The following is a 27,603-nucleotide window of genomic DNA, read 5'->3' on the forward strand; positions in this document are numbered from 1 at the left end:
CAAACTTCAAGAAATAAAAAAACAGGAAGAGTGAAACCATTGCAGCAACATGTTTGAAATTATTAAATCTCAAAGAATGATCCCCAATCCACTGTGAGCTAAACTCATATGCTAAAATTAATATTGATTGACATCCAAGATCTACAGCGACTGCCTTTATCTATATACAATAGGATCTGATAGCATGGGAGGATGTGAAAATGCAAAAGTATTTTTAAAAAGTTTAAAGTTTGTGAAAAATATTCTGTAGTTACAAAACACACTAAGAGACAAGAAGTAGTCCAGCTTGTAGGTAGCTCATCAATTACATTCAGAGATTTAATCATGAAAACTGTAGTATATGGATGAACCTGTGGACCTGTATGCATCAGTTTGTATTTACTAATAAATACATAAATATTTAAAACATAAGTACTATAAATTAACATCATTTAACTGAAATGAAAGTGACTGAATATTCTGTTGGTATTTTACACATATATCTAGGACAAACACACTGAGAAAATATGAAATTCCAACACAGAAAAAAACTCTACCAGTGGCCAAAGTGTTCCCTAAATGTTATCAAAGAAATTCTATCCCAGTCCATATTCTTGAAGTTGCCACAGACTCATCCATACCTTGGTTTTTCTATACAGCAATGACAGCCAATTATTCACCACTGCTGAAAACTTTTATGGTTTTATTCTGTTGTTCAATACAGCAGCACAGAGAATGTACTCAAGTTCAGCTGAGTCAAGAGGACTCTGTTGCTTATAGTCTGGAGGAATATTGGAAAACACTGACAATTGGATATTTCAGAGATTTCTTATCTTCAGAATTCGTCATTTATAAGATGTCATCATCTTTAGTATGTTATTCTGGAAACTTACTTAGAGGTAATGAGCAGGAAATTTGGCATTACTTTCAACATCATTCTCTATAATTATTTCTAAATCATAGTACAAAAATATTTTTCCACTCCATGATTTATGCAGCTTGTGCTCTTGTACACTCTCTGATGACTCAAAATTTCAACAGGCCCTCATAACATTACTTTCCATTTTCTATGTGCAGCTGGAGCTGGTGGGCCATACATTCCAGGACTATCTGTGGCATCACATTAAGTCAAGTCATGTGCAAAATCAGCATGTACATATTAAGTTTTTTAATGTTGATGCCAAGCTCAGTACTTCAGGACTGAAGTATATTTATTTTGCAATAGCTGAAGATGAGCTGTCATTCCTCTTTTGTATCTTATTTCAGTAACAACTACTTCTTTGATTTTAATCACAAGTAACTTTTCCTTATTTTCAAAGTCTTTCACCCTCTTAATTGTCAGTCTCTGATTTTCATTGGCCCATAATTTGAAGCAAATAACTTTGTACTTCTTACAATGTTTATATACCACCTCATACAACACCATTCTGCTGTTTATTAGGAATTATTTAGTATTATGGTATTTGTTTTGCTTTAACTTTCTTGGGTGACCACATCTAAAAACGCTTTGAGTAGCACAATAGATGTTTTCAGCTTTCAGAGTTCTTAACACTACAGAAATGTGTTTCATCTTGTGAGCTAGAGATCCTGCTGGAGCACTTGACCTGTGATGAAACAAGAGCACTGCAGAGGACCAGGAGATTGTCCAAAGAACACATCAAGGACAATGATTTTTAATTGAGCACTTAAGAGCAGGATACTATGTGAACACAAAAGCAGTGAAAAAAAAACATATAGAAGCATAAGCCTGGCTCTGGTATGTCAGTTGTTTGCATCTAGGATAATGTGCTTAGACTTAATCTGAGCTGCGTAGAGAAATCAAGACTAAAATGGAATTTTAGTCTTTGAAAGTCTGTAAGGTAAACAATGTGCAAACAGTATGACCTACATAATTGAAAGGGAATTTTGGTGAAACGTTTGGGGAAAGATTTAGGGAAAAAATTGCCCCCCAAAAAATCCACCCAGAGATGGATCATATTGCACCTGAATAACAAGCAGTGTGGCGTGGTAGAGAGACAGATGATAGAGCTGTAATTCAGTGTTAATTGTGTGTAATGAATAAGACTTAAGAGTGATAAACCCGTGTCTTGCTATGGGGTAAGGAATTACAAAATTGCACATTTAAATAGAGATGTCATTATTAGCTAGGTCATCTGATTTTTTAGATTATTAATGGTGGGTTGATTTAACAATAAACACTCTAGCCTCTCATCTCAAGCCTGCAGTCAAAAGAAAACCTTAGGTAAAGCATTGATCCCTCACCCTTGCATCCTCTGAAGGGCATTTTGGGATTAGATGTATTAGTCTGTGAAGTCCTTGAGGGCTGCAAAACTTTAGGGTGAGTTTTACCACTGATTCGGTAAATTTTCCTTAAGGAAAAATTTCATTTTACCTTAGCTGGTGCAAACCACTAAACAGATCTAAAGAAGTCCTCAATATTTGGAGAGTGTCTTGCCTTAGATTAATTAAAGCTTCATTTTAAGGGATTAAAATAATGTATTTTTAACAGAAAAAAAAATCATGACAAGTTAAAAGCGAAATCTTTACCAAATCAGATTATATTCACATGCTTGGGCAAGCCTATAAAATTTTCTTGTGCATGCTAACACTTGACTAAGCAGTTAGCTCTCATGAACTGCTGTGTTTTCCAGTGGGTTTGCACAAAACACAGCACAGTTCCTACCTTCCCTCCTTGAAAAGTTGCTTCTGCATTTGTGCTGCCCAGCACCTGCTGGGACTTTGCCAGCTGCAGCATTCTTCAGTGCTGAGGGAGGGTGATGCCCTCACAGTCCCTAAAACACATTCCCAAAACATTATCTTCACAGAGAGGGCTTTTTGAGGTGGTTTTTTAGAGTGTTTTGTGAGGGGGTGTTTTGTGTGAGGGGAGTGTTTTGTGTTTCCCCTTTTTAAAAAGCACTTTCTGGCTGCTTCACAGGTTTTCTCCCAATAGCTGCACAACCCCACCAGCTTTCCCACACAGGTAGCAGACCAGTGAGCTGCTTCCCTTGGTATTGCTTTCCATGTGCCAAACTTGGCCAAAAAAAAAACCAAAATGAAAAATGAAACCATGAAAAAGAAGAGGGAGAGGGAGAGGGAGAGGGAGAGGGAGAGGGAGAGGGAGAGGGAGAGGGAGAGGGAGAGGGAGAGGGAGAGGGAGAGGGAGAGGGAGAGGGAGAGGGAGAGGGAGAGGGAGAGGGAGAGGAAGGGAAAAGACAAGAGAAGAGAGCGGAAAGGAAGGGGAAGGGGAAGGGAATGGGGAAGGAAGTAACCGCAAGTTTTCTCAGCTTTTATGGCTGGTTGGTTGGTTGGTTGGTTGGTTGTTTTTTTATGAGACAGGTTTGGTTTTTATGAGACTGCTTTCTGCCCGCGGGCCGGGCATGGCCCCAGCACTGCACTTCTAGGACAGCCACCTGGGAAAGGCGAGACCTCAGCTTCTGCCCCTCGGCGGGCTCGGAGCCAAACCGCCCGTGGGCCAGCGAGAGGGCGAGGGTGTTCCAAGGGCGGGAGGGGCGAGCGACCCTCTCCCCGAGGGCCCCCCGCGCCCCAAGAGGCACGGGCCGTACGGAACCGTTTCACCTCACGGTTCCCCACGGGCCGTACAGAACCGTTTCACCTCACGGCTCCCCACGGGCCGTACAGAACCGTTTCACCTCACGGCTCCCCACGGGCCGTACGGGACCGCTTCCCACCATGGATCCCTACGGACCCTACGAGACCGCTTCCCCACACGAATCCCCACGGGCCGGGCCGGGCCGGGGCGGGGCCCAGGCGGGCGGCGGGCGGGGGGTGTCCATGGAAACCGAGCGAACGCGGAGCACCGCCCCCCTTCCCTCCTCTACCGCCGACGCCATGATGCTGCTGGGCCGCGGGCTGGACGCCAGGTAACGGGGCGGTGAGGGGTGGAGGAGGCCCCGGGGTGCCGCCGCCGTGGGTCCCTGCCATGGGTCTCTGCCCGCCCCCCGGAGGGCTGCTCCTGGGGGGCTGCGTGGCGGGGGCTGGCTGCCTCGCCTGGCCGGGCCGGGCACGGGAGGAGGCCGTGTTGCAGTCAGGAGACCCAGGAACCCAGGTTTCGGGGCGGATAGCCCCCCTTAGGGCAGATAACCTTCCTGGGAGTGGGGGATCTACCTCCGTTTTTCTCAAGGAAGGGCCGCGGAACTTTTCTAGCCTTCCAGTGCTGGGCAGAGACGAAGTAAAGACTGCCCGATTTAATCGGGCCTCTCGCTGATAATTTTGTGGCCAAATCTGGGCGATCACAAATAGTTGGGACGGAAAAAAACAACGGAACCCAAGCTTTCCACAGTTTCATCTAAGGAAACGTAGTGTTTCGTGTCCCAGAATTAACAATTACTATCGTGGGAGTACTGTGAGATCAAAACTGTAAAGTAGGTGAGGAAAAGTGCTTAACGCTTCCCTTGGGAGAGTTAACACTTTGTGACATGAAGGCCTTCCTATAAAATAGGAAAGATGTATCATTTACTGCAGATTTTATCAGTCCTGATTTTGAAAAACAACATTATCAGTGCCTAATGAGACTCTTACTTTCCCACATACTGGGCTAAGTCTTTCCTATTCAAATGGTTCTATGCTCAAGCATGTTGTGGAGGTCTGAACAACTTCCTTAGATTGGCTTTCTTCTCTTTGAATGAAATATTTTTGAATGTCTTAACTGCTTGCCATGAAGCAGCACAACTGGGTTTTTTCCTGTAGCAGAACTTTGGCCTGAAATATTTTTCCTGAAGAGTTCCTGAAGAAAGGTATTGTTCATTTGAATTGACTTCACTGTTCATTAGTCTAAAACTATTACATTTCTTCCAATTTTCATAGAATCATAGAATTGGCTGGGTTGGAAGGGACCTCAGAGATCATCAAGTCCAACCCTTGAACCATCGTTGCAGTTACCAGACCATGGCACTGAGTGCCACATCCAGTCTCTTTTTAAATATCTCCAGGGATGGAGAATCCACTACTTCCCTGGGCAGCCCATTCCAATGCCTGATCACTCTTTCCGTAAATAAATTCTTTCTAATATCTAACCTAAACTTCCCCTGGCACAACTTAAGACCATGCCCTCTTGTCTTGTTGAACACATTTTCATGTGTTATGTGATATATTTTCATGTGTGTGATGTTCAGTCAACACTTAAATATAGGTTAGTATTTGGAGTTGAGATAGTTTAAGGACATCAAGTTTTCCTTGCTGTCCCCCACCAAGACAGTGGCAGGAGTGACTTGTGTCAGTACTTCACATGAATCACTGTATGGAGGCTTCTTAGGACTCTGTACCTGGCAGTTACTGTCAGCTAAATTGTCCTGTAGTTGATTCAGGTGTATCAAGAACTGGCATGACTTCACTGACACTGATTTGTTTTAATAGTGTCACTGAAGCATAACTAAAAAGTGAGGCCATCAAATGGTGTAGGAATAAAAAATTAAAATATCAAAAGAAGTTAGAAATTCAGAGCATCTTAACTGTACGATTAATAATAAATATTAATAATACAGGTATTTGGTTCAAATAAAATTAGTTAAATTAATTTAATTTAAAATAAAACAATTTGTTGGGTTTTAGATTTTTCTTTGTGTCCATTCACTTTTCTTCTCTAATTCTCTGGGATATTTATCCTCTGTAGTGCTGACCAGGAGCAGTTTAGTACCTTTCACATTAAAGAACATTCAATAGCTTTACACATTTCCTCTGTACTAGTATCTTGCCTGATTTCTCCATTGATTGATCTTCCACTGAAAGTATGACCCAGTCTTTTTGTTTGAGATCTGCACATTTTGTCACTGTTAGTGATCAATACCAATAGTAATGAACTTATGCTTAACCACAGAAGGAAAGTTTCCAAGCTGATTTTTGTGGTATGGAGTTTTCTGCTGTGTGATCATTACTTCTAAGTATAAACCCTGCTTTTTTGTTTGATTGTCATTCATTTATCAGAATTTTACATTATCTTTTGAGGAGTAAATTTCTGTTTTGCACTGAAATGAGATGTTCAAATTATGTATAAATCATTGATAGTACATTTATATAGTTTTTCTTCTGTGTGTGTTGTAAACATTTGTCCCCTTCTTATTTTCTACTTCCTTTTCTTTGGTATCCAGGGACAATCAGACTAGACAAATCCAAGATGCTGTTTCAAATGTGGAAAAACATTTTGGTGAATTGTGCCAGATATTTGCTGGATATGTACGTAAAACTGCCAGACTACGTGACAAAGCAGATCTTCTTGTAAATGAAATATATGCATATGCAGCCACAGAGACACCAAACTTAAAAGTTGGACTGAAAAACTTTGCAGATGAATTTTCCAGACTTCAGGATTATCGCCAAGCAGAGGTACAAAATTAAAGCTGTACATGTTGTGTTTGCCATCTGAACTTTTCAGTTTCTTATCTGTGATTAAAAGGGGAAAAATATACTCTCCAATCACACGAGAAACATAGGAGAAAACACTTTTAAATATGTCAGTAGCAGAGCAGGATAGGCTGCCAAAGCATTTGTCGTTTACTCTGCTAATAACTTTAGTGAAAACTGCCTGTGATCAGTCCTGTTGAAGTCAGTGATACTGTCCATATGAGCACACACAGAATTTGAGACCAAGTAAGTCTTTTATTTGTCTTAGACTACAGATTATGGTTTATGGTTAATCAAGTGTTGTTTTAGTTTTCTGACTTGAGTTGTCTAGCAGCAGCTGGGGTAAAATCAGTCACTTTCTTTATGCTGAGTGTGCTCCCAGAAGCAGTATGGAAGACAGTACTGACTGGAATCCTTTACTGGTTGCTGCCTGCCCCTGTGAGGTGCTGTCAGGTTCCACTGTAGATTTTGTGTAAGTCTGGAGTTCAACACTAAAAGTAGAAGCTTGATAAGGATCACGTGTGACAATATAGTCCCATTTCTGCTAGGTAAGTGCCAGTGTAAAGGAAGGTGTTGATTCCACTTACACATCTATGTGATCTATAAGTTAGATCTATATCTAACCTATGATTCAGAATTGTAAATGATGAGATTTAAAAAAAATTAAGTTCATTTATCTATATTCAAGCTAGGTTTTGGAACACATATCTCTTCTTTCAGTATGGCATAAAATATTTCCAGTTATAGCTTTGAAAAACTGAGAACCATTATAATTTTTAAAAGATACTGAGGTTGACGTTCTTTGTGCTTTCAGTCAGGATTTTTTTTTTCTTTAAGAACAAAAAGCATTTCAAGTCATCTTCTTATATTAATGAATTACTAAAGTCTTTCCATGATTGTGTGAGGTATCTAGTCTACTAAGTAGAGGGTTTGAAAAACAAAAAATATGAATGGATCTTTAACAGTGTATTCAGGGACAGATTTTTAAGAAGTAACAAGAGATCCAAGGGGTAGTGTGGGTAGAGATCCATGGGGGATCCATGTGGATAGTTTAATTTTTCTTGTTTTCCATAAGCTTGCATGCATCTGGCTTCAGCTGAGCCACATGTAGGCCCTTATGCTTCAACTGATGTAGTAACAATTTATCCCTCTGTTAACAGGGCAAATTTATATTATGGCCAAAAGTGTATGTGAAGGCAGACTGCATGATCTTTCTGTCTGTTTTTATCTTTAAACTGTGACTGCATAATTTTGAGGTTCCTGTGTAACAATTTGAGTTTTGCTTCTTTTGATTTTAAAGTGTGTCCAAAAAGTGGTATTTGGCCTACATCCTCCTACAATGCAGTCCCCAGACCACCTTTTGAAAGAGAAGAGACAGAAGAAAAAAAGGAAAGGAGAAACTCTTAGCCTTTAAATCAAATTCTTCTTTGCTAATGAAAACCTAACATATACCAGCATCATCTCTTTTGGGCATCAGGTTAATTAACAGCTTTCATATCTATATTGGCAATGCAGGCAAGAGAAAATTAGCTTTTAAGGGTTACAGATTTCTGGTGTTCAGCTGCAGTTCTAAATATGTAAATGCTGAGGTATGAAAGGGCCAGTCAGCAAGACTAGCAGATTATTTGATATGTCTACATCTTTTGCTCCATTTTGAGCCTATTGCCCTATTCCATTATATTTTGTTGGTAGTTTAAGGTAAATTGTTTGACAGCGGAGTGTAGTAGAAGAGAAGTAGTAGAAGAGAAATAGTTGCTCAGTTAGCATTGATTTTGGCAGACTAGTCACTCACTGCCAGTTTAGGGGGGAGTGTACTGTCTGTCTCTTCCAGCAGAGGTATGCACCTAGTCTTAATTTGGCCATAGCAGTGATGGGCCAGATGGCTCTCTGGTCCAAAGTCAGCAGCAGCTTATGCTGGGGCCATGAGGGCAGTGTTGTCAATTTTGACAAGCAAGCAGGTCTTATCCTATTGCCTGTCTGACCATATGTAGCTGTTTTTCTAACAGAACTGAAACAAAAATTCAGATGTGCTTATCTGGGAGAGCATTTATGCATTTTACACAGCCTGTTGTTTGTATTTTCATTATTTCAGTAGCTATGATGCTGTTCCCATTATTTTTAAAAACAAAAGTGTTGCATTTCTTACAGTATGTTTGATAGCAAAGAGGCTTTAGCCCATAAAGTTTAGGGCTTAGTCCACATTTAATCTCTTCAGCTACTTGAAAGGAGGTTAGAGTGAGGTGGGGGTTGGTCTCTTCTCCCTAGTGATGAGCAACAGGACAAGAGGATGTGGTCTCAAGTTGTGAAAGGGAAGGCTTAGGTTAGATATTAGAAGAAACTTTTGACTGGAATAGGCTCTCCAGGGAGGTGGTTGAATCACCATCCCTGGAGGTTTTTAAAAGAGTAGATGTGGTGCTTAGGAACATAGTTTAAGCACAGTTTAACCACATTAACATTAGGTTAATGGTTGGTAGTTAGGTTATGGTTGGACTTGATGATCTTGAAGTGTTTTCCAACCAGAATGATTCTCTGATAATCTGTCCACAGGTGCAAAGCAAGTACATCGATCTTTAATTTCAAATACAAGGCTTACAGATGTCCTTGATGCAGTTGATGTAGCTAGTACTCAGTTAAAATCTCCATGTTTTATTTATCCTTATGTCTTGCCAAAGAAGATAAAGGGATTCCACTAGAAATCAGCTTGAGCTCCTTGAAATACAAGTTATTTACTGGTTAATTTAATTTACTCTAGCTTTTGCAATATTTTTCAAAACTCTATCTTACTATATTTTCAGCAAATATGGACTATATTCCTAATAAAATGAATCACAAGTAAATTAATTATTTCCCTTTTGCACACCATAGATGCAGATGATTTTAGTGACCTCCTTATTTCCTTTGTAGGTTGACAGGCTTGAGGCCAAGGTTATTGAACCACTGAAAAGTTATGGGACCATCGTGAAACTTAAAAGGGTAGGTTAAATGTGTTTTCTCACAAGGTACATTTTGGTGTTCTGTCTACTCAGTCAAAAAGTTACTTCTCAGGGGAGAGTGGTTCTGATTTTTCTTACTGCAGTAATCAGTCTACCTAAACTGGGACAGTAATATATCTGAATCAAAGCTATATATGTTTGAGGAAAAAGCTTTGATGTGAAGACAAGGATATTCAGACTCTTGGAGCATGAGCAAATGCTAGAAAAGGCATGTGGATGGTGTGAAACTTCCTTGGTAGTGCAAATTCAGGATATTTTGATATATAAATGTCATTATTTTATTATTACTAGCATTATTATGATTCAGACTTCCAAAAGGCAAATTACATGTAATGCATTTGGCTTTTAGTCAGGTATATGCTGCCTTTAACAGCTTTTATAACTTAGACTTGTGTCCTACACTGAAGTTCACAATGTAGAAGACAGTTCTTGAAGCTGATAAATAGGTGGTGGCCTGCTTCCCTCTGTCCTGCAAAGTCATCAAGATGACCTGTAGATACACCAAAAAAGTGAGGTCTCTTCTTACACTGTGGTCTAGAAACAGTGCATACAGGGGTTTGAAATACTCCCACAAAATATCTGTAAATTTCTTTTCTCCAGGAGGAGTAGCTTGAGGAAGTTAATAAGCAGATACTAGTTCATAGGATGGAAGCAGTTCTTATTATATAGAGTATACCTTCATCCTGTAAAGTCAAATCTGTAAGTTATGTATAAATCTGTATCATAATCTAGATAAATCAGATAGTAAATTGATCAGTATTTGATGGTATTTTACATACAAAAATCATACAGTGTGTTCATCATGAGTAACCTGAGCACATTATGCCATCGTATCTCAAACTGAAGCATTTTTCTGAAGTTTTTGTTCTTGTATCTTGCCAATACCATGAAGAAGCAAGTACAGTGTTCAGGACTTATTGCACAGCTATCTCACTTGGTTGTTAGAGAAACAATCATGAAGTAAAAGCTCCCTGCACTTGAGTGGTACTATGTGTGGTAGTCTTCAGCTGAGTTGGAGACTACAGAGCCTGTATCCTAGAATTTAGGATACTCTAACATTCTAAGTTAGATTCTCAGAAATGCAGTTTGAGGAAATACAGGTTGAGGATGGAAGACAACTTTCATGGTGTGGAAATAGTGTTTCTGAGAAGACACAACACTGCAGAAGTGCTTGGGGCTTCCTAAGTATTGAAGATATGTAAATGTCCTCAGTAAATGCTGAGGACAAAAACAACTGAAGCCAGGTCATCCCTTGCAACAGTGAATGGCATTTTTCTGTTGTCTTTGCCTTTCAGAATGACAGAAAGCTCTACAAAATGCTTATCTTCCTATGGTGAGGAGTAGAAGGTCATTCTTAAACTCTAAATGGGATTAAATATTTTATCAACATACAGAATCACACAGAGTTGTCACAGTTGGAAAAGACCTTTAAGATCACCATGTCCAACTCTCAACATCCATCCCCCCAGTAAAAAGTAAAATATATTTATCAGTATTTATATCACCCACTAGAGCATGTCCTGAAGTGCCTCATCTACATGTTTTTTGAATATTTCCAGGGATGGTGATTCTACCACCTCCCTGGGCAGCCCTTCCCAGTGCCTAGCTATTCTCTTGGTAGAGAAACTCTTTCTAATACCAAGTCTTAAACTTCCCTGGTGCAACTTCAGGCCATTTCCTCTAGTCCTGTTATTATTCACTTGAGAGAAGAGGCCAGCACCCACCTCAGTACAACCATCTTTCAGGTAGTGGTAGAGAGCAATAATGTCCCCCCTCAGCATCCTCTTCTCCAAACTAAGCATTCCCAATTCCCTCAGCTTCTCCTGCAGGACCTGATCTCCAGACTTCTTGTCTGGAGATCCAGTCTTCTTGCCCTTCTCTGAACTCACAGCAGCACCTCAGTGTCCTTGTAGCAAGGGGCCCAGAACTGAACACAGTACTTGAGGTGCAGCCTCACCAGTGCCAAGTACAGGGGCACCATCACTTCCCTGCTCCTGCTGCCCACACTATTCCTGATGCAGCCCAGGATGCTGTTGGCCTTCTTGGCCCCCTGGGCACACTGCTGGCTCATATTCAGCCAGCTGTTGGGCAGCATCCTCAGGTCTTTTTCTGCCTGGCAGCTTTCCAGCCTCTTCTCCCCAAGCCTGTAGCTTTGCTTAGGGTTGTTGTGATCAAAGTGCAGGAACTGCTACTTGGCCTTGTTAAACCTCACATTATTGGCTTTGGTCCACTGAGCCAGCCTGTCCAGGTCCCTTAGCAGAGCCTTCCTACTCTGAAGCAGATCAACACTCCTACCCATCTTGGTATTGTCTGCAGCTTACTGAGGAAGAACTTAATACCCTCATCTGGATCGTTGATGAAGATACTGAACAAGACAGGCTCCAACACTGAGCCCTGGGGAACACCACTGGTGACCAGCCACCAACTGGATTTAACTCCCCTGACTACCTTTTGACTAGGAGAGACTTCACTAAAGATGTAGGCTTAAATGATTTAATTTTCCCCCTCTTACTATAAACCTTGTTTAAAACTTAAGCTTTCAACTGTCTGGTCTTCAGTTACAGTCTTTAGACTCTGCAACATTTTCAGTGAAAAAGGAAATTTTATCACTCATGTAAAGCTAGAACTAGGTGCTAGTTTTAAGACTTTTTTTACCTGTAACTACAAGAGCAGAGCTGATTAAGTAAAAAGAAGAATATGTCATTATCACACTTGTTACAAAGAGAATGTTCTTGCTGCTGATTATTAGATCTGCTCCAGGGTGTGCGCAAACTATTTTTGTACTGTATCTGAAAAGATCTGTTTCTGTTCCTGCTGGGTAAAATATCAATGTCCTGTGATACTAAATGCTTTGAAGAGGCCCAAATCAACCAGAATAAAGTTGTCATTTAGCAGTTAATGCAATAAAATTGTTTCATTTATATGACGGAGTTTACTACACCAAGTAGCTCTCTGGGGATTTGGCAGCCTCAGTGGAAGGTGTAATATTCTTGTCCCTTAATGCAGTGTAGGATTTGAGGATTTCTTTCTGTTTCATTGTTCTGTGTATCAATCTTCACTTTTCTGCTTTTTGGCAACTCTGTTCCTGGTTCCTTTTCTTCGTATATAACAGGACATGATAATAACAAAGTGATCCACCTGCAGAAGAAAGGACTGATTTGCTTTAATAACTTCAGTGACTAAAGCAGGTAACAGTACAGTGATGGGGATCTGCCAGCGCATTGTCTGGTGGATGGATTGTAGCTGTACTTCTGTATGGTTTGAAATTAGATGGCTGGCCAGAGTTTTATGTGTGGCTTGAATTCATAGTTTGAAACCAGGGGGACTATGAATAATTTTATATTCTCTCTATATATCCTTTATCTCACTGGCTATTACATTCCATTCCATTTCTCCTTGAGTGTAATTAAAACATGTTTTCCAAAAACACATCAAATCTTGGTCTGAAGACCCTGGAGGGATGAATGTAGGACAGTCAATAGTAGTTAGTGGTTAGTTGATAATTGTGTTTTGTTCTAAATGAAAACTTTGGTTCCTGTTACATGTTCCACTGACGTTAAAGAGCTATGAGATGCCCTCTTCCTTTTCCTGGAAGGGAGGTATTTAGATGCTGTTTTTTCATTCTTTTCAGTTAGTTAAAAATGTAGACCTCAGTTCTTTCACCGTAATGGCATTTTCTCTGCTTTTGAATGTTTTTTTTCTGCACTCTCCTCAGTTTTTCAACATCCTAGACAGAAAATGTATGTAACTGTACCATATATTTTTACATCCAAAACTTGGATTGTAAATGTAGCTGCAGTAGTACCAGACTTCGGCTAGCAAAGAGAAATATGTTTAATGGCTTCTGTTGCCCCAGAGAACAGAGGTAGAGAAGGGGACAGTGCAGTCCCTGTAGTTATTTCCAAAGTCATTATGTTCTAGAAGAAAAAATTCCTGAATTCTGTAATGGTAACTCTAATGGTTTCCTTAGCATTCCTTAGCATTACGTTGCATAGAAATCAGAACACTTTCAGCACAACATTAAATCTGATTGTTTTTTTAAATGGGCCTAGAAAGTCAGTGCTGTTATTAATATAGATAAACAAACTGCTTTGTTCTGTAGTACAAATAAATCTGCTTTTCTCTTTTCTTTCTCTGCCTTCAATTTAAAATGTAAAATGTAAAGCATTGAAAAAGTATTTTCTGTTACCACTTTTCTTGCAGCTGCGTGGTTTTCATAAAAGAGAAAGCCCTTTCCAACAGTCTTTTAGATGGCCTTAAAGGCATTACAGTTTCCCTTTTGAAAGAACAGCAACAAAATTAGTTTTTAATGGGCTAAAAATACACATTTTACTGTCAGAACCCAGCTCTGTGTCCCTAAAGACAAAGCAAAATGACAGTCATGTACACAGGGACATCAAACAGTAGGGATAGAAACATGGAAGAAACCTGAGTGGTTTGATTCTGGCCTCATGTAGAGACCTGTTACTGAAGACACAGCACTGTGAACCTGGCACACGTGTGCTTGTCATCGACCAGCACTCTGGTCACAGGATTACAGAACTTTGAGAGGCACATTCTTGGCTGCATGTCTGTCTGGGTGAACAACTGTGTTAAAATTCTGAAATTGAGGAAAAGAACACAGACAGCTTCCTGAGATGATGGTTTTTAATAGCTCAAATCTACTCCAGAATGGAGTAGCTAAATGGGAACTGCTCTTTTTGATAAAATGATGGTTTGAAATGCCTGCCCATCTCCTGCCTCACATGTTGCTAGATTCCTTTGGGCTGTGTTTCTATTTATTCCAAGGTACTGGACGTTGACAGCCATCAAAATTAACATCATTTCCCATATCATGGTAAACAGGTTGATAAATACCTGACTGACAGTTTTAGATTCCAGGTTTGCAAAATTATTTTATAGCATGAACAAGAATTTGAGAATGGAATGTAAACATCCTTAAATTGTCGCAGATCTTCCTAGAAATACATCCTATTTCTCCTTTGGAAATGAGGAGCAAAAGTATTTATTGCACTTTCTGCCTTTTCTAAATCAGTAAGTTCCATCTTCTCCAGCTACATTATTTTACTAGGATGTATTTTATTCCAAATGTATTTAACCACCTTACTAACTATATCCAAATATGCAACTTAACCCTTTCAGACATTTGTTTTCTGTGGCACCTTAAGCTCTATGTAGCAGTTTTGTGTTCTTCATAACTTCTGGTTGGTACTGACTGCTGCCTGTTTTGGCTTGTTCTTACTGATTTTTTATGTCACTTTTTCTTTCTAAATTACACCTGTATTCCATTGCTAAGACAGAATGGCCCTGCTTCTTACTGCTTTGGGGATGTCAGCTTTTTACCATCCACTGCACTTTCCATTAAAAGCTGTAAATACTTTTTTCTTCATTTATTGTGTGCTACAGAGAGTGCTAAACTCTCTTGTCCCTCATAGACTTCTCTTTCATTTAACAGGATAAGTAAAACCTTTTTTTGTTTAAAGTGAAGTTTTGTTTTCTTTTTGGTTTGTTTTGGGGTTTTCTTTACATTTGAAGAAAAATGCATTTTGTATTACCTAGATCCATTTCAAACATGTCTAAAACATTTTATTTGCAGGATGATCTTAAAGCAACTTTAACAGCAAAGAATCGAGAAGCCAAGCAACTAACCCAGCTGGAAAAGACACGCCAGCGGAATCCATCAGATCGACACATTATTGTATCCTGTATTTCTCGTATCTATAAGAAATATTTTTAAAATTCCTTAGGCTTAAACTACTGTATTCAAAAAGTAATAAGAGAAAAATACTCCTTTAGAGGGACTTTTTCCTCTGCTGATGTTGAATCCTTTCTTAAATTTTATAAAACTTAAACTTTACAGATTATACAATAGCTGCTTTGTAACTCCCTTTTTGATTTTGAAAAGAAACTATGAAGTATTTCATATGTCTGTGCAAGACAGGTAGGCATAGATAGGATTTAGGAATGTAGAGGTTTTCAAAATAAGTGTTACCAGGCAACTCCTTTTTTCCTTCTGTGAATGTTGTTTTATTGTTTTTCTCCCTATCATTTTGGTGGTCCTTGTGCCTGGATGGCATACAAATTTCTCCCAGCTGTGAGATGAAATGTGAAAGGAAAAGTATTTATTCTGTTAGTAGAATACTCAAGCAGACTACAGTTCCTTTCAAAAGACCAGTCACCCTTCCCAATACACTAATCTGTATCACAAAGGAAAAAATTAAGCCTCCACAGAATTTTGTATTCAAATCTCCTTCGTTTCAAAGTCTGAAGCAATCAGAATCTAGGGAAATGCCAAAATAAGGGGATCAAGCACATCCTATTTCAGTCCCTTTATGCCTGTGTATTATGATACAAAGTTTAAGTTCTTGTTGATGTCCTGCTTATTTCTTCATAAACTCTACCACTGGATTTAGGAGTGAAGCAGTCCTATTCTTTGTAGGAATTAAACAACTTCATTTCAGAATGTAAGATATCTCTAGTGACTGAGGAATGGGACTGCAGAAAGGGTGAAGATTATTGTGATGGTCAAATGCCACCCATGAGAATTAAATTTTATTTTTGTCTCTGACAAAAAATTCCCATTTAATACTAATCAAATCAGTTAAATCAAGTGATGACTAATTACAAGTCTTGATGTAATAAAGACATACTGATGGCAGCCATAGGGATAGAATTCAAGCTGTGATGCAGTGTTCTCTTCCATTAAGTGTTAAGGGAGTAAATCATAACAGTAAGTTCTTCTTCCCACACGAAGAGTGATCCCATTTTATTTCTCCTTGCACTAATTCCCAGTTGACTTCAGGGGTAGATGGCACTTAGCTTGTCTCTGCTAAGCAAATATCCTTCTGTGGCTTAGCTTCTGGTAGCACCTGTGTTTTCTGTACTGAAGACTTTGCCTGAAGAGTTATTAAATCTCACTACAGTCTGGTTTTGCATATGGCCAAAGGCACAAAACACTGTGTATTTGCATTTTAAAGTAATCAACACAAAATGCATAAAATGAAAGCATTCTTATTTCTGAGCAACAGTGATGTTTCAGCAGCTGGCAGCTTTGGCCACAGATAGCAGTCTGTACTTGCTCACAGATTTCAAGTCCATCTTATAAAAAGTACAGTTTTGAAAATAAAATCAGATTGGCAGATTTTTTAAAATATTAAAATGCATTGTTTTAAATCCAAGTGGATTTTTGTTTTCTGAAATAACTTACCCAGGTTGCCTGATTTACTTCTTCGTTTGTTTTTTTAATAAATAGCCAAACCCTGAGTCCCAGACACTGTTTTCCTGAAATATTTTGGCCTTGATACTTGAATTCTAGCAAAACTGTAACATTACTGTAAGTAATGTCTTACAGCAGAAAGCTTCAGACAGTGTAATAATAGCACCCTCCACTCTACAGAAGTTTTGAAATATCTGATCTAAATGGATCACAATATATTAAATTGGAATTAAAACCAGATACATTTATGAATATGATTGTTATTTTGCCATTTTTTCCTTTACTGCTGTTTCCAGTCACAGGTGAGTTTCAGAAGAGAAAATACGAAACTGCTGCTGTGCAAACTATACAAATTCTTCAAGATTGGATGTGCAGTTCTGCAGCAAACAGAACTCCTTTCTCAAAGGATCTGCACACAAAACCTGGCCAGTCTGTTTAAGAGGGATAGAGAATATACATTTGAATATCATCACAATAACATACTGTATTTGTATGTGTAATAGCTGCCTTCATTTACAGAAAGTGATCCACTGTAATAATTGAGAATGCACAAAAGGGTTTTTATTACTTTGTTTCCCTCCTGTGTTTTGGCCAAAATCAGGAAAGGGAGATGAACATCTGACCTCATGTACTACTGAAGATCATTACCAATTTTGTTTGCACAGTAACTGCAGAATTGTGTCTATGAGTTTTGCAAGGAGATTGTTTAAAAATTATAAGCCTTTAATATAAGATTAAGAAATTTTAATCAAAGAAAAAAGAAGTGACAGAGAATTCCTTGTGCCTTAGGTTTTCATATACACTTAACAGTAAAAAATAGATTATGGGAACTGGTCCTATGGTGGCTACTTCCATAAAAAAAATCCTCTCAAGTTGCAGCATTGTAGAAATGGTAAAAATCCTACGTCTTCATTGTAGGACATAATTACTTGATCCACTGTTTCCAAATCCCAGGACAATAGATTCCTGATGATGCACACTGTAAGTAAATACTGTTTTAACTAGTTTATGATGTTTGGCCAGTAATGTATGAAAAATAAGTTCAAATTCAAATTATGCAGTCTTCAAGTGCAAGCTCTTACATCTGTACATAATTATTTTGTAGTAGTACACAGTTCTCTGACTTTACTTAACCAGAACAGCTCCAATATCTTTATTTAAATGGTAGTGTGCATTTTTATACAATGCATAGTCATAGTTAATTAAAATATATTTCTAAAATAATTTTTAGAGTAACAAGAAAAACTGTATCTATGCCTTAGGGATTGATTGGTGCGTCCCCTTCCCACTAAGGGAAACCTATTGAAAAATGGTTTTTATAAATATTTTAATAAAAAATACTAAAAATGTAAGATAACCTGAAACGCTTTTGGATCTAAAAATTATATTAACTCTAGTCTGCTGGTTTGGGTACAAATGGAAGAAGTCCATTAGGTCCAGTTCTGTTGTCTATTTAATTAATTTATAAAAGCTTAGTAAAATGAGGTTCAGCACAGGACAATGGAAAAAGATTCATTCTAGGCCCAGCAGGTTGAAAATAAAGGGTGATCTTTTCCCAGTATCTGCCAGGCTGGCCTGTGCCCTCCTGCCCTCTCCTTTACAGCAGTTCAAAACACCCCTCCCTTTTCTGAAGGATAAAGCCTTGTGCTGGGTTAATTCCCTGAACCCAGTCACTGTGTCATCAGTGGAGTGTCAGGGCTGGTCAGTGGAGTCAGCAGATGATTGTAGATTAAGGCAGTGGGACTTAACCTGACTGGCTGCAGCTGGAAATTTTTCATGTTTCAGATCAAAGTCACAGCAATGTACAATTCATCTTTATTTGTTTATTAAGCTACAAACACATTTACAAACACAGTAACAGGTGTGTTGTATTTTGAAAGCAGAGACTTCAGTGTTTTCTTGGCAATTAGAGCAAATATCTTTGTATCAAATACAGGACTAATTTCACCTTTGTGCTGCTCTACCAGGCTGAAAGTGAATTGCAGAGAGCTTCACTGGATGCAACTCGAACAACTCGGCAATTAGAGGAAACCATTGATAATTTTGAGAAACAGAAAATAAAGGACATAAAAGTAAGTGTTCTCACAGTTGACATCACATTTCATCTTGCATAATAAAGTTACTAAAACTGTGGCAAGATTAGCAACATTTAGTATTAACTTAAATTTACATAAATGTAAATGTTGGGGTATTAGTGAATATTTCATCATTCAAATGTCACTGAACTTTGCAAGTAAAAGAATCAGTCTGTTGTTCTTCCAGTTTATGGAATTCAGAATTTTCCTGAATTCCTTTTGTTTAGTGTGTGCACCTTCCATCAGTTGCTGTGTTCTGCATCCCTTGTAGATGTACTTTTTAGTGGAATCAGATATGTGGATTAATATCAGCAATATTAACAGACATCATTATAAGTGAATAATATATTTACCCATGCTGAAATTTGTGTAGGTTACTGCAGTTTGGTTTATTGATGCAGAAAGCATGAAATGGTCAGTGACTGCAAGCAATCAAAGTTTTCATTTTTCTCAGTGTCAAGCACTAAGTGGTTTAAGTCTCAAGGACTATTGTGACTGGAAAACACTTGCACTATGTGATCTCAAATGTAATTATAAAATTGCTGAAGTGTGAAGTTTTTTTATTGGTAAAAAAAAAGCCCAAACCAAACACAAGACTAAAAAGAAAAGACTCAAGGATGGTTGAAAACCCCAACCAACCCAACCAGCACTTGATGTTTAAATTATAGGAAAAAAGTTGTGAGTACTGAGGATGTTATAATTGGTTTTATATGTGAACAATATTTTATTATATAAACTATGTAATAATCTGTAAATTATCAATATTTATAGAATTTAGAGAAATTATCCTAACCTTTTAAAAAAGATTGCCATCAATAGAGCAAAAATCCACTGACTTCCACTATTCATTGCATCTTGCAAATATGTATGAAGTAATATCAAGTTAGTTTTAAGTATGACATTTTCTTTATTCCTAATGAGTCTTCTCACTTTTCATGTATTTACTTAGAATGTAATGTGAAGTGACAACTGCATATGTGACAGCCCAGCCAGCATTTACCTTTAATTTGTAAAATTTATGTCTGACTACATAAAAGCACTAGGTACTGTGCAGTTACTTGTATCCTACAAATACCAAGTGCAGTGATTTCTTGTATTTGAAGTGGAAATGTACTTTACTGCATTAAGAAAACCTTTCTTTTCATTTGCTTTTAGAACATATTTTCTGAATTTATAACCATTGAAATGTTATTCCATGGGAAAGCTTTAGAGATATACACTGCTGCCTACCAAAATATCCAAAATATTGATGAAAATGAAGATTTAGAGGTATGAGTGATTAGGATTTGCTTTTCAAATTTTTACTTTTCAAATTACTCACATAAAAACATTTCTCATGCTTTGGGGCTATACATGTCCCAGGTGTAAAATGCAACATGTTTCAGGTTTGTACAACAAATTGTGTATACCAAGTCTCTTTCTGCATATCTCCAGCAAGAGTGTGCAGGTTTATAAACTCAGAGTTTTAAAAACAAGGTAAGAATTTGCCAGTCTAATCTTTTCTATAAAATACAGGTAGGACACTTTTCCTAATTTAACTGCAACTCAAAGCTCAGCTAATCATAGTTCTTAAAGAACACTTCTGCAGTGAATCTCAATCTGAAGATGCACAGTAAATCTTAACACTGTCCTAATAAGATGTTCTGAAGACTAATTACTTCATTAAAAATCTCTCTATTCTGTTTTGTTTGCATGTTTTCATCTTTCATTCATTGTTTTTTATTAGGCTGTTCTAGAATTAAGAATATATGCTACTGAATTAGTTTTTTTACTTTGTGACAGTTATAGTTGCCTTTCAAGTCTCCCCTTCTGTTCTCTTTGTATTATAGTCTCTTTCCCAAGACATGTTTTTTAGTCCGTTACTCATTCTTGAAGTTACTCTGGATGTTGGGCCCTTAAACTTACCATCATTGAAATGTATGTTGTGTACATGTGTTCAGATTCTCAAGAAAGCTGCATTATTTTTGATCTTTTTTTGTCTTACCAGATCTAATTTTGTTTATTCCCTGATACAGCTCAGGACCAAAGATGGCAATATTCAGCACAAGACATAGAAAATCATGATTCTTCAGTGAGAGTCACATTTGAGAATGCTGGATATTTTATTTTACTTAAACTATTTGTTAAAAAAATATGCCACTTTTATTTAAACTGTTTGCCACTTTTGTACTATTCTAGTGTCATAATTAAAATGTCATGTGACACCAGTTCAAAAATATCCTTTAATATTTTATCTTTCACAACCAAATTTCCATTCTAATTTTAAATTTCTTGTTAATTAGACAATTTTTACTTCCCATAAAAATATTGACTGACCAGAATTCTACCAGCTTCTTGACTTAATTAATAGTCTTGCATGAATAGCTTTATTATTTTTTAGTATCAGCTGTTAGTCTTATAATTTACTGGTTTTGACTATTGGAAAGAACTTTTAAATATAATGGATATTACAGTTTTCTCTGTATTCCAAGGGTTATCCCAAATTTTTCCTGAGCTCACTCTCATGAATATTTCTGATAAAATTTCTCCATTGTAGCTGTGACTGGCAGCAAAGATTTGCTTGTGAAGGGACTAAGAGTTCATCTCTCCAAGAAATGGAGAGCTTGAAGGGAGTTGCTGGGGGTTCACACCCTGAGGTTACTCTGAAACTCTGCTACATATGTTGCTGGGAAACCCCTCAGATCTCTGAAGAATGTTTATTTTTACTACAAAAGTGTTTTAAATATGTCTCAAGTTGAGCAAGGATATTGTTTCAGCTAAAAGTGATCACCCCAAAGTCCAGATGATGCATATCTCTAGAACAGATTTAATTGTCAACTGCTGCATTTTTGCTAAGTGATTTTTTTTGCTTGGTGATTGTTAGCTTGCAAGCTGTATCCTGGCACCCAAGTCACAGCTTCCTTCCTTTGAACAGGTTTTTCGAAGCTCACTTTATCCACCAGATTATCAGTCTCGCTTAGACATAGTTCGTGCCAATTCAAAGTCCCCTCTGCAAAGATCTGGCTCCTTAAAATCTTCATTGAGGACAGTACAGGTAAGAAAGAAAAATTAAATGCTAGATCATTGTGTTAAAAGAATGTCTTAACTAGAGCCTTACCTAATGTACATGTACATAGATCCACTATCCTTACTCAGTTCAGGACCATCATTAAACGTTTTAAAGCTGTGGGGTTTTTGCAAATTTCCAGCAATATTATTTCTTTCATCAGCAAACTATGGCATCTTCCCTGAGAAAAAATCTAGGAGCTTACTGAAAGGAGAGGTGGCATTATTTAAATAACACTTACATGTTCTTAGCCTTTGGTGTCCACAGCCTAGAGTGTGGATTCTCTACAAGCTCCTCAGCTGAGCGATTCCTTCCAGCAGCAGAGCAAAACCATGACCAGCATATCTTTCCTTTTATACTTAGAAAATTCAGAGCAGGTGAGGAGAAGGAAACAGTGCTGCTGCTGCTTTTGAACTGGCTACCTTTCAAAAATATTCAGCATTTGTTTGCAGCAGTAAACTTGCAGACATTGCAAAATGGCTAAATTACTTTTTCTTTTTTGCAGTCTTAATCCTGTAACTAAGATTCTTACCAGTGTTTCAGTTAAAGTCAAAGCCAAATTTAAAGTATATTTATCCAACTTTTCTATGCATAGAATCATGCATTGGTATTGTGATACTAAAAAGTTTTCTTGACTTCATACACACCATTACCCCTTCTCTGCTCTCAACACAGAAAAGATCAATTATTACAGTTGAAATATTCTGTTTTTGAAAACTATGAGTCATGCCATCTGAAAAGATAAAAGAACCCAATGATTCAGTGCATGAAGACCAGCCTGGACTTTGAATAAGTTCCTCTCTATCAAACAAGCAGATTCCACATTCGGGATACTTAGAAAATGTTTACACGTTCATTTTTTTGAAGACCAGAGGAAAACTGTTGCTATCTTCTAAGAGAACTTCATGCACTGCTGTAAAACTTATTTTAAAAAAAAGGGTATAGAAGCATCTGTAATCACACTGAGACTGAGGTGCCACGGATTGTTGAGGTGTTTTGGACTTGTGTTAAAAACAAAACCAAAAAAACTCAACAGAAAACTGAATGTATATACACTGTGTTTCTCTCAGAGATGGAGTAGAACTCCATTTTGACTCATCTACAAGTTAATCATACTTTCCTCCTAGACCTTTCTTCTAGTTGTACCTTTTGATGTTAATGTTGTCATAACCTCTCAGTGGAATATCTGAGAAGGATGGGAAGTCATGTAGACCTAGTGAGAAGCTGCAGGACATTTCAAAATAACTGCATCTTACTGGGCTCTGCAGTCTATCTGCAGAACAGGTTTACCTAGCAGAAAAAAAAAGGTGGAAGGTCCTACTAATGCAGCCCCTATATGGCAGTAAAGAAGAGGCAAACACTCACCCCCTACAGTGCCCTTTCTGATTCTGTGAATAGTTGTGTTGCATCACTGAAACAAGTTACCCAGAGAGGTGGTAGATACCCCATCTTTGGAAGGATTAAAAGCCAGTGTTGGATGGGGCTCTGAGCAACCTGATCTAATTGCAGGTGTCCTTGCTCACTGCAAAGGGGTTGGAATACATGACCTTTAAAAGTACTTTCCAACCGAAACTAGTCTAATTTGTCTATGAGCAGTCTCTTGAATTACAGTAAGGGCTCTGATCTCTGGAATCCACCAAACATTTTCCCAGCAAAAAATGATGCTTTCAGAAAAACCTTCAGGTGACTTGTTTTACTTTTCTGTAGATCTTTCACTCCTGAATTTCTATCAAGTCTGGTTTCATTCTACATAATAATCATTTCCTAACCATAATGTAGTACTACAGAATTTTCAATTTAAAGTCATATAAATAATATGGTAAGCAGTTCACAGAATCACACAGACTTAGACTATGGGCTGGGAGAGGTGGAGAAATGGGACACAACACCCACATAAACACTGACCTGCGTGTGGGGCTGGATTTCACTGCATAGCAGGTGAGGTAAACTGTACTGGTAACACTATACTTGTCTTTCAGAGGAATTAGTACATACCATCTTTGAATTTATTTCTGGTTCTATGAATAACCTTCTTTGTTATTCCCATATTAAAAATCTAAAGCACTCTTTGAGCTTGATTATTTTTTTCACAAAGAGCTACCTCCTTTTACAGTTGTGGTGCTTTAACATGATGTCATGTTTCTTTGTCAACTTATCACTTACTTTTGCAATGAGTACTCTGGAAGAAGTACTACATGCTAAATTATCAAAGCCAAGAATTTGTGACCACTGCCAGTATTTTTTTGGCCATCTTAATGCTTTTGTCCTGCAACCCTTTTCCCCCCTGCCTTTCACAGTTGTTTTCAACTCACTGGGACTAGCTGGAGCTATTGAGATGCTATTTTCTCCATCCTCCCTGCCAGACTTCATTTGGCAAACACTAAAACCACAAGGAAAAGAGCAATGGGCAGTCCTGCTAGAAAGAATTAATGTCTCAAGCTGTACAGGCAGTTCAAGAGTTGCATTTCTTAATTTCTATGCAGTGAAGATGATCAGGAGGATTGATCAGGAGGTAACAGTTTACCTAATTTCTGGAGGAAGTAGCCAGTATTAGATATATGAAAATATTGTTTACTGAGGGTGGTGAGACACTGAACAGGTTGCCCAGGGAAGTTCTGGTGCCATGAAGTCTTCAAGGCCAGGTTAGATGGGGCTTTGAGCAACCTGGTCTAAAGGGAGGTGTCCCTGCCTAGGCAGGGGGTTGGAACTAGATCGTTAAGGTCCTTTCCAAACCAAAACCCAAAATTCTGTGATTTTACCACCACCTCACCACCACCTGTGATAGTATTTAATGTACCAAATAGTTAATTATAGCACAGTTAGAAGGGAAAAAAAGCCTTAAAGCAAAAGTGGCATCTCTTATTTTAGGAAATTATAAGGAGGAGCTTTTATTCAGAAATATGACTGAAGTTCTGCTTAAGAATTTCAGAAGCTCTTAACTAGGGAAATGGAAAATCAGTCTGTCCATTGAAACGGAGGTACCTTAACAGGCTCAATCTGCAGTGCTCCCTAATCTCCAATTCCAAATCATTGTCTTTTTCTTCTTTCACAGAATGAAAGATTGCAGTTCTAGGCATTTAAGACTCACTTAACTCATCTTCATGCAATCATTAACTCATGTTTCAGTTATGTTCACAGATCTGAAAGCAAGAATTTTCTTTAAATTATGTGCTTTGTGAGCATCAACAAGACTAAGGATTTTTCTGCTTTCATTACTTAATGATTGCAGTTTGTTTCATGCACACACAAAAAGCTTTCCTTACATAGGTGTATGAATCATGAAAATTTCAGAAGTCAATTTGATTACCAGACAATTTAAGAACTTTCAGAATAGGGGGTTGCTTAAAAGGAAAAAAGGCAGGTTTCTGTCAATAATGGAGTTTTATTAGACCATTGTATGAGAGAAAATTCAGAAAATGTAACCAAAATTAGTTGCTGATGCCCTTACAGAGCTGATGAACCTGAAACCTGGATTTTCCAAATTCCTTGGATAGCTACCTTTGAGTTTAATGATGCTTTTCTCACGAAGAAATAAAAAACACATCTATTTTAAATTGTAAATGTTGTGTCTTCTGTGTTTTCAATAGGAATTAGATTGAGCACTGATTAGAAAACAAAGGTGATGTCAGAACCTATCAGAGATGAAAGCCTGGCACTTGTTTAACAACTACAGTATCATCTGCAGGGCAGGCACTGATGGGCACTGATTCATGTATAGATCAAGACTTTACTAGAAAATTAGTCTAATTCTCAAAAAACAGTTTAGAGCAGCATACTGTTGAGTTCTTCATTTAACTGGAGAGGTTTGACATCTTCAAGGTAAGATTATGTATTAATACTCATCTTCAGCCTGATGTTACAACAGCCAGCCCAGAAGAAAACAAACTTAGATCCTGGTGATTTTTAACGTTGCAGTTATGCAGCAGTGCATAGTTTGGCTTATCCTGTAGCAGTTCTGATAAAAAAAAAGTATTTTTTTTTTTTAGAATTTCAAATCATTACTGTATTCTGTGCCACAAATCTTTCTGTTGACACTGTGCATGTTAGTAGAAGCTGAAGGGTTAAGGGATAAACAACTCATTCTTCTCCACCACAGTAAAAGCCTGCCAGTACTTAGATTGGAAATGCCAGCTGAGAATTGTTCCTTTCAGGAGAACAAACACTTGCTTTATATTTCTTGGATTTTTATTTTAACAGATATCCAGCAGTATGCTAGGAAAAGATGAAGAAGAAGAGGAAGAAGAAGAGGAAGATGAAGATGAGGAAGAGGAGGAGGAATTAGTAGCTAGTAAGGAAGTGAGATAACAAAACTGTTCTGGATATCTTTAACTGGAAAAAAAGTTCCCTTTAAAGCCTTATGTGTGTTAACCAAAACTTCACTGAGGCTGTAATAGGAGCAAGAATCTGCACTAACACTAGAGTGCCAAAAACAAATGTTTCATAGAATGGTATATGAACTGCTGAAAACAGACAATTTGAGTATCTAGAAAATGAAAGATATAAATAGAATCCTGTATTATATTTGCATAGATGTTATATTGCAGTCACATTTGCTTAAACTTGCTTGTAGAACAGTGTCCAACACTGCACTAAGCTGAAGTGCAGTAATGAACATAAGGGTTTGCTTGTTACTTTGCCAATATATTATTACCTTATTCTCTTGATGCATACCTCTTGGATTTACCAAGTCCTCTAGCTATACCCCCTGTAATTGGGTTTGTGCATCCTCCAGTAGCTGTAGAACTGAAACTGATCACAGCAACAAACCTGTTACCTTTCATTACCCACCTTTGATGGCAGAAGGCAGAATGAGGCATGTTGTTTTCTCATTCTCATTTTCCCCCAGCTTGACTAAAATGATTTTTTTATTCTTTACACATACAGAATGAACATTAACAAGTAAAACCTAGCCAGGTATCTACTTTTAATGCTGCTTTGCTTTTAAATAAAAGTGCCTTCATAATAAAACTAGTTGGTATTTCATGTAGTTGACATTTATTATATTAGTTAATATGCTATATATGGTTCAGGTTTCATGTGTTTAGCTGGTTGATTCAGTTGCCAAGTCCATAAAACAAAAATCCTGTTTGGAGATGGTGGTTATGCATCTTTGGTTTTGAATAACAAAGTAGCCAAAAATCTGCTACCATAAATCTCCCAGCTTCAGGATCTGCTAATTGTAGAAAGAACACATGTATACACCTAGAATTTGAACTTGAAACTGAGAAAACCATCTTAAGTTACAATTATTCTTCCAGTTACAGAAAGTACACCAGTTAGTGTTTCTGATGCTGCCTTTGACCACTGAGGCAAAGTTTGCAATGCATACTTGTTTTGACAGATGAAAAAAACAGGTTTTGCCAAAAATTGCTATTGAACATTATTTGAGTGAAAATGTGACAATGTAGGGTTCTGTTTTAAACCCTGAAAATAGTTATACACTAGAATTACATAGTATTGACACTGAACTATTGTTGACAAGGAGCAGAATACTATCAAAATTTAAGTATCTAGGTAACTAATTTCTACCTATTTCATCAAGTAGGGCTCTTCAATAAATATCTGTATCACAACATCAGAATTATGGTAAGCACTTTACCTTTTCATATTTGGTGAAGTCATGCAATCCAGAACAGATGGATTCATGTCTAGACCATTTTTTTCTATAATAGATATATGCAAATAGCAATTATTTGTGTAGTATGCTTTGAAAAAGGACTTCTGAATAAAAAAGGAAGCAGTGCTTAGACTAAGGCCCACTGAGAGACTTGTAACTAGGGTATAGAGAGAGAATATTTTTATCCTCAGCATACTGGAATTCCTTCTCCTCCCCTACCTCACAGAAATCAATTTCAGGAGTTACAGAAAACTTTCAGAAAGGGAGAAACAGTGTTGGCCAACTTTGTTCTGTGTATGTCATGTCTTCAGTTTGTATGT

The 27,603-nt window shown here is 37.8% G+C and overlaps 1 protein-coding gene across 1 annotated transcript; it reads left to right on the top strand.

The window, feature by feature from the left end:
- The first annotated feature begins 3,787 nt into the window (after positions 1–3,787).
- FAM92A (family with sequence similarity 92 member A) lies at positions 3,788–26,647 on the top strand. Its single transcript, XM_030444707.1, has 9 exons — positions 3,788–3,860; positions 6,084–6,318; positions 9,241–9,309; positions 14,926–15,027; positions 16,842–16,847; positions 18,513–18,617; positions 19,776–19,889; positions 21,535–21,654; positions 25,864–26,647. Exons 1-9 carry the CDS (start codon positions 3,829–3,831, stop codon positions 25,969–25,971), a joined length of 891 nt encoding a protein of 296 aa, XP_030300567.1. The 5' UTR covers positions 3,788–3,828; the 3' UTR covers positions 25,972–26,647.
- The last annotated feature ends 956 nt before the right edge of the window (positions 26,648–27,603 follow it).

This window comes from Calypte anna, chromosome 2 (genome assembly GCF_003957555.1).
Source record: "Calypte anna isolate BGI_N300 chromosome 2, bCalAnn1_v1.p, whole genome shotgun sequence".
In the NCBI taxonomy this organism is placed as follows: Eukaryota; Metazoa; Chordata; class Aves; order Apodiformes; family Trochilidae; genus Calypte; species Calypte anna.

Bases quoted from the DNA above. Each gene is read 5' to 3' on its own strand.
- FAM92A (XM_030444707.1), top strand. From the start codon at position 3,829: ATGATGCTGCTGGGCCGCGGGCTGGACGCCAG. The intron at 3,861-6,083 runs GTAACGGGGCGG...TTTGGTATCCAG, and splicing joins GGCCGCGGGCTGGACGCCAG to GGACAATCAGACTAGACAAA. The intron at 21,655-25,863 runs GTAAGAAAGAAA...TTATTTTAACAG, and splicing joins CTTCATTGAGGACAGTACAG to ATATCCAGCAGTATGCTAGG.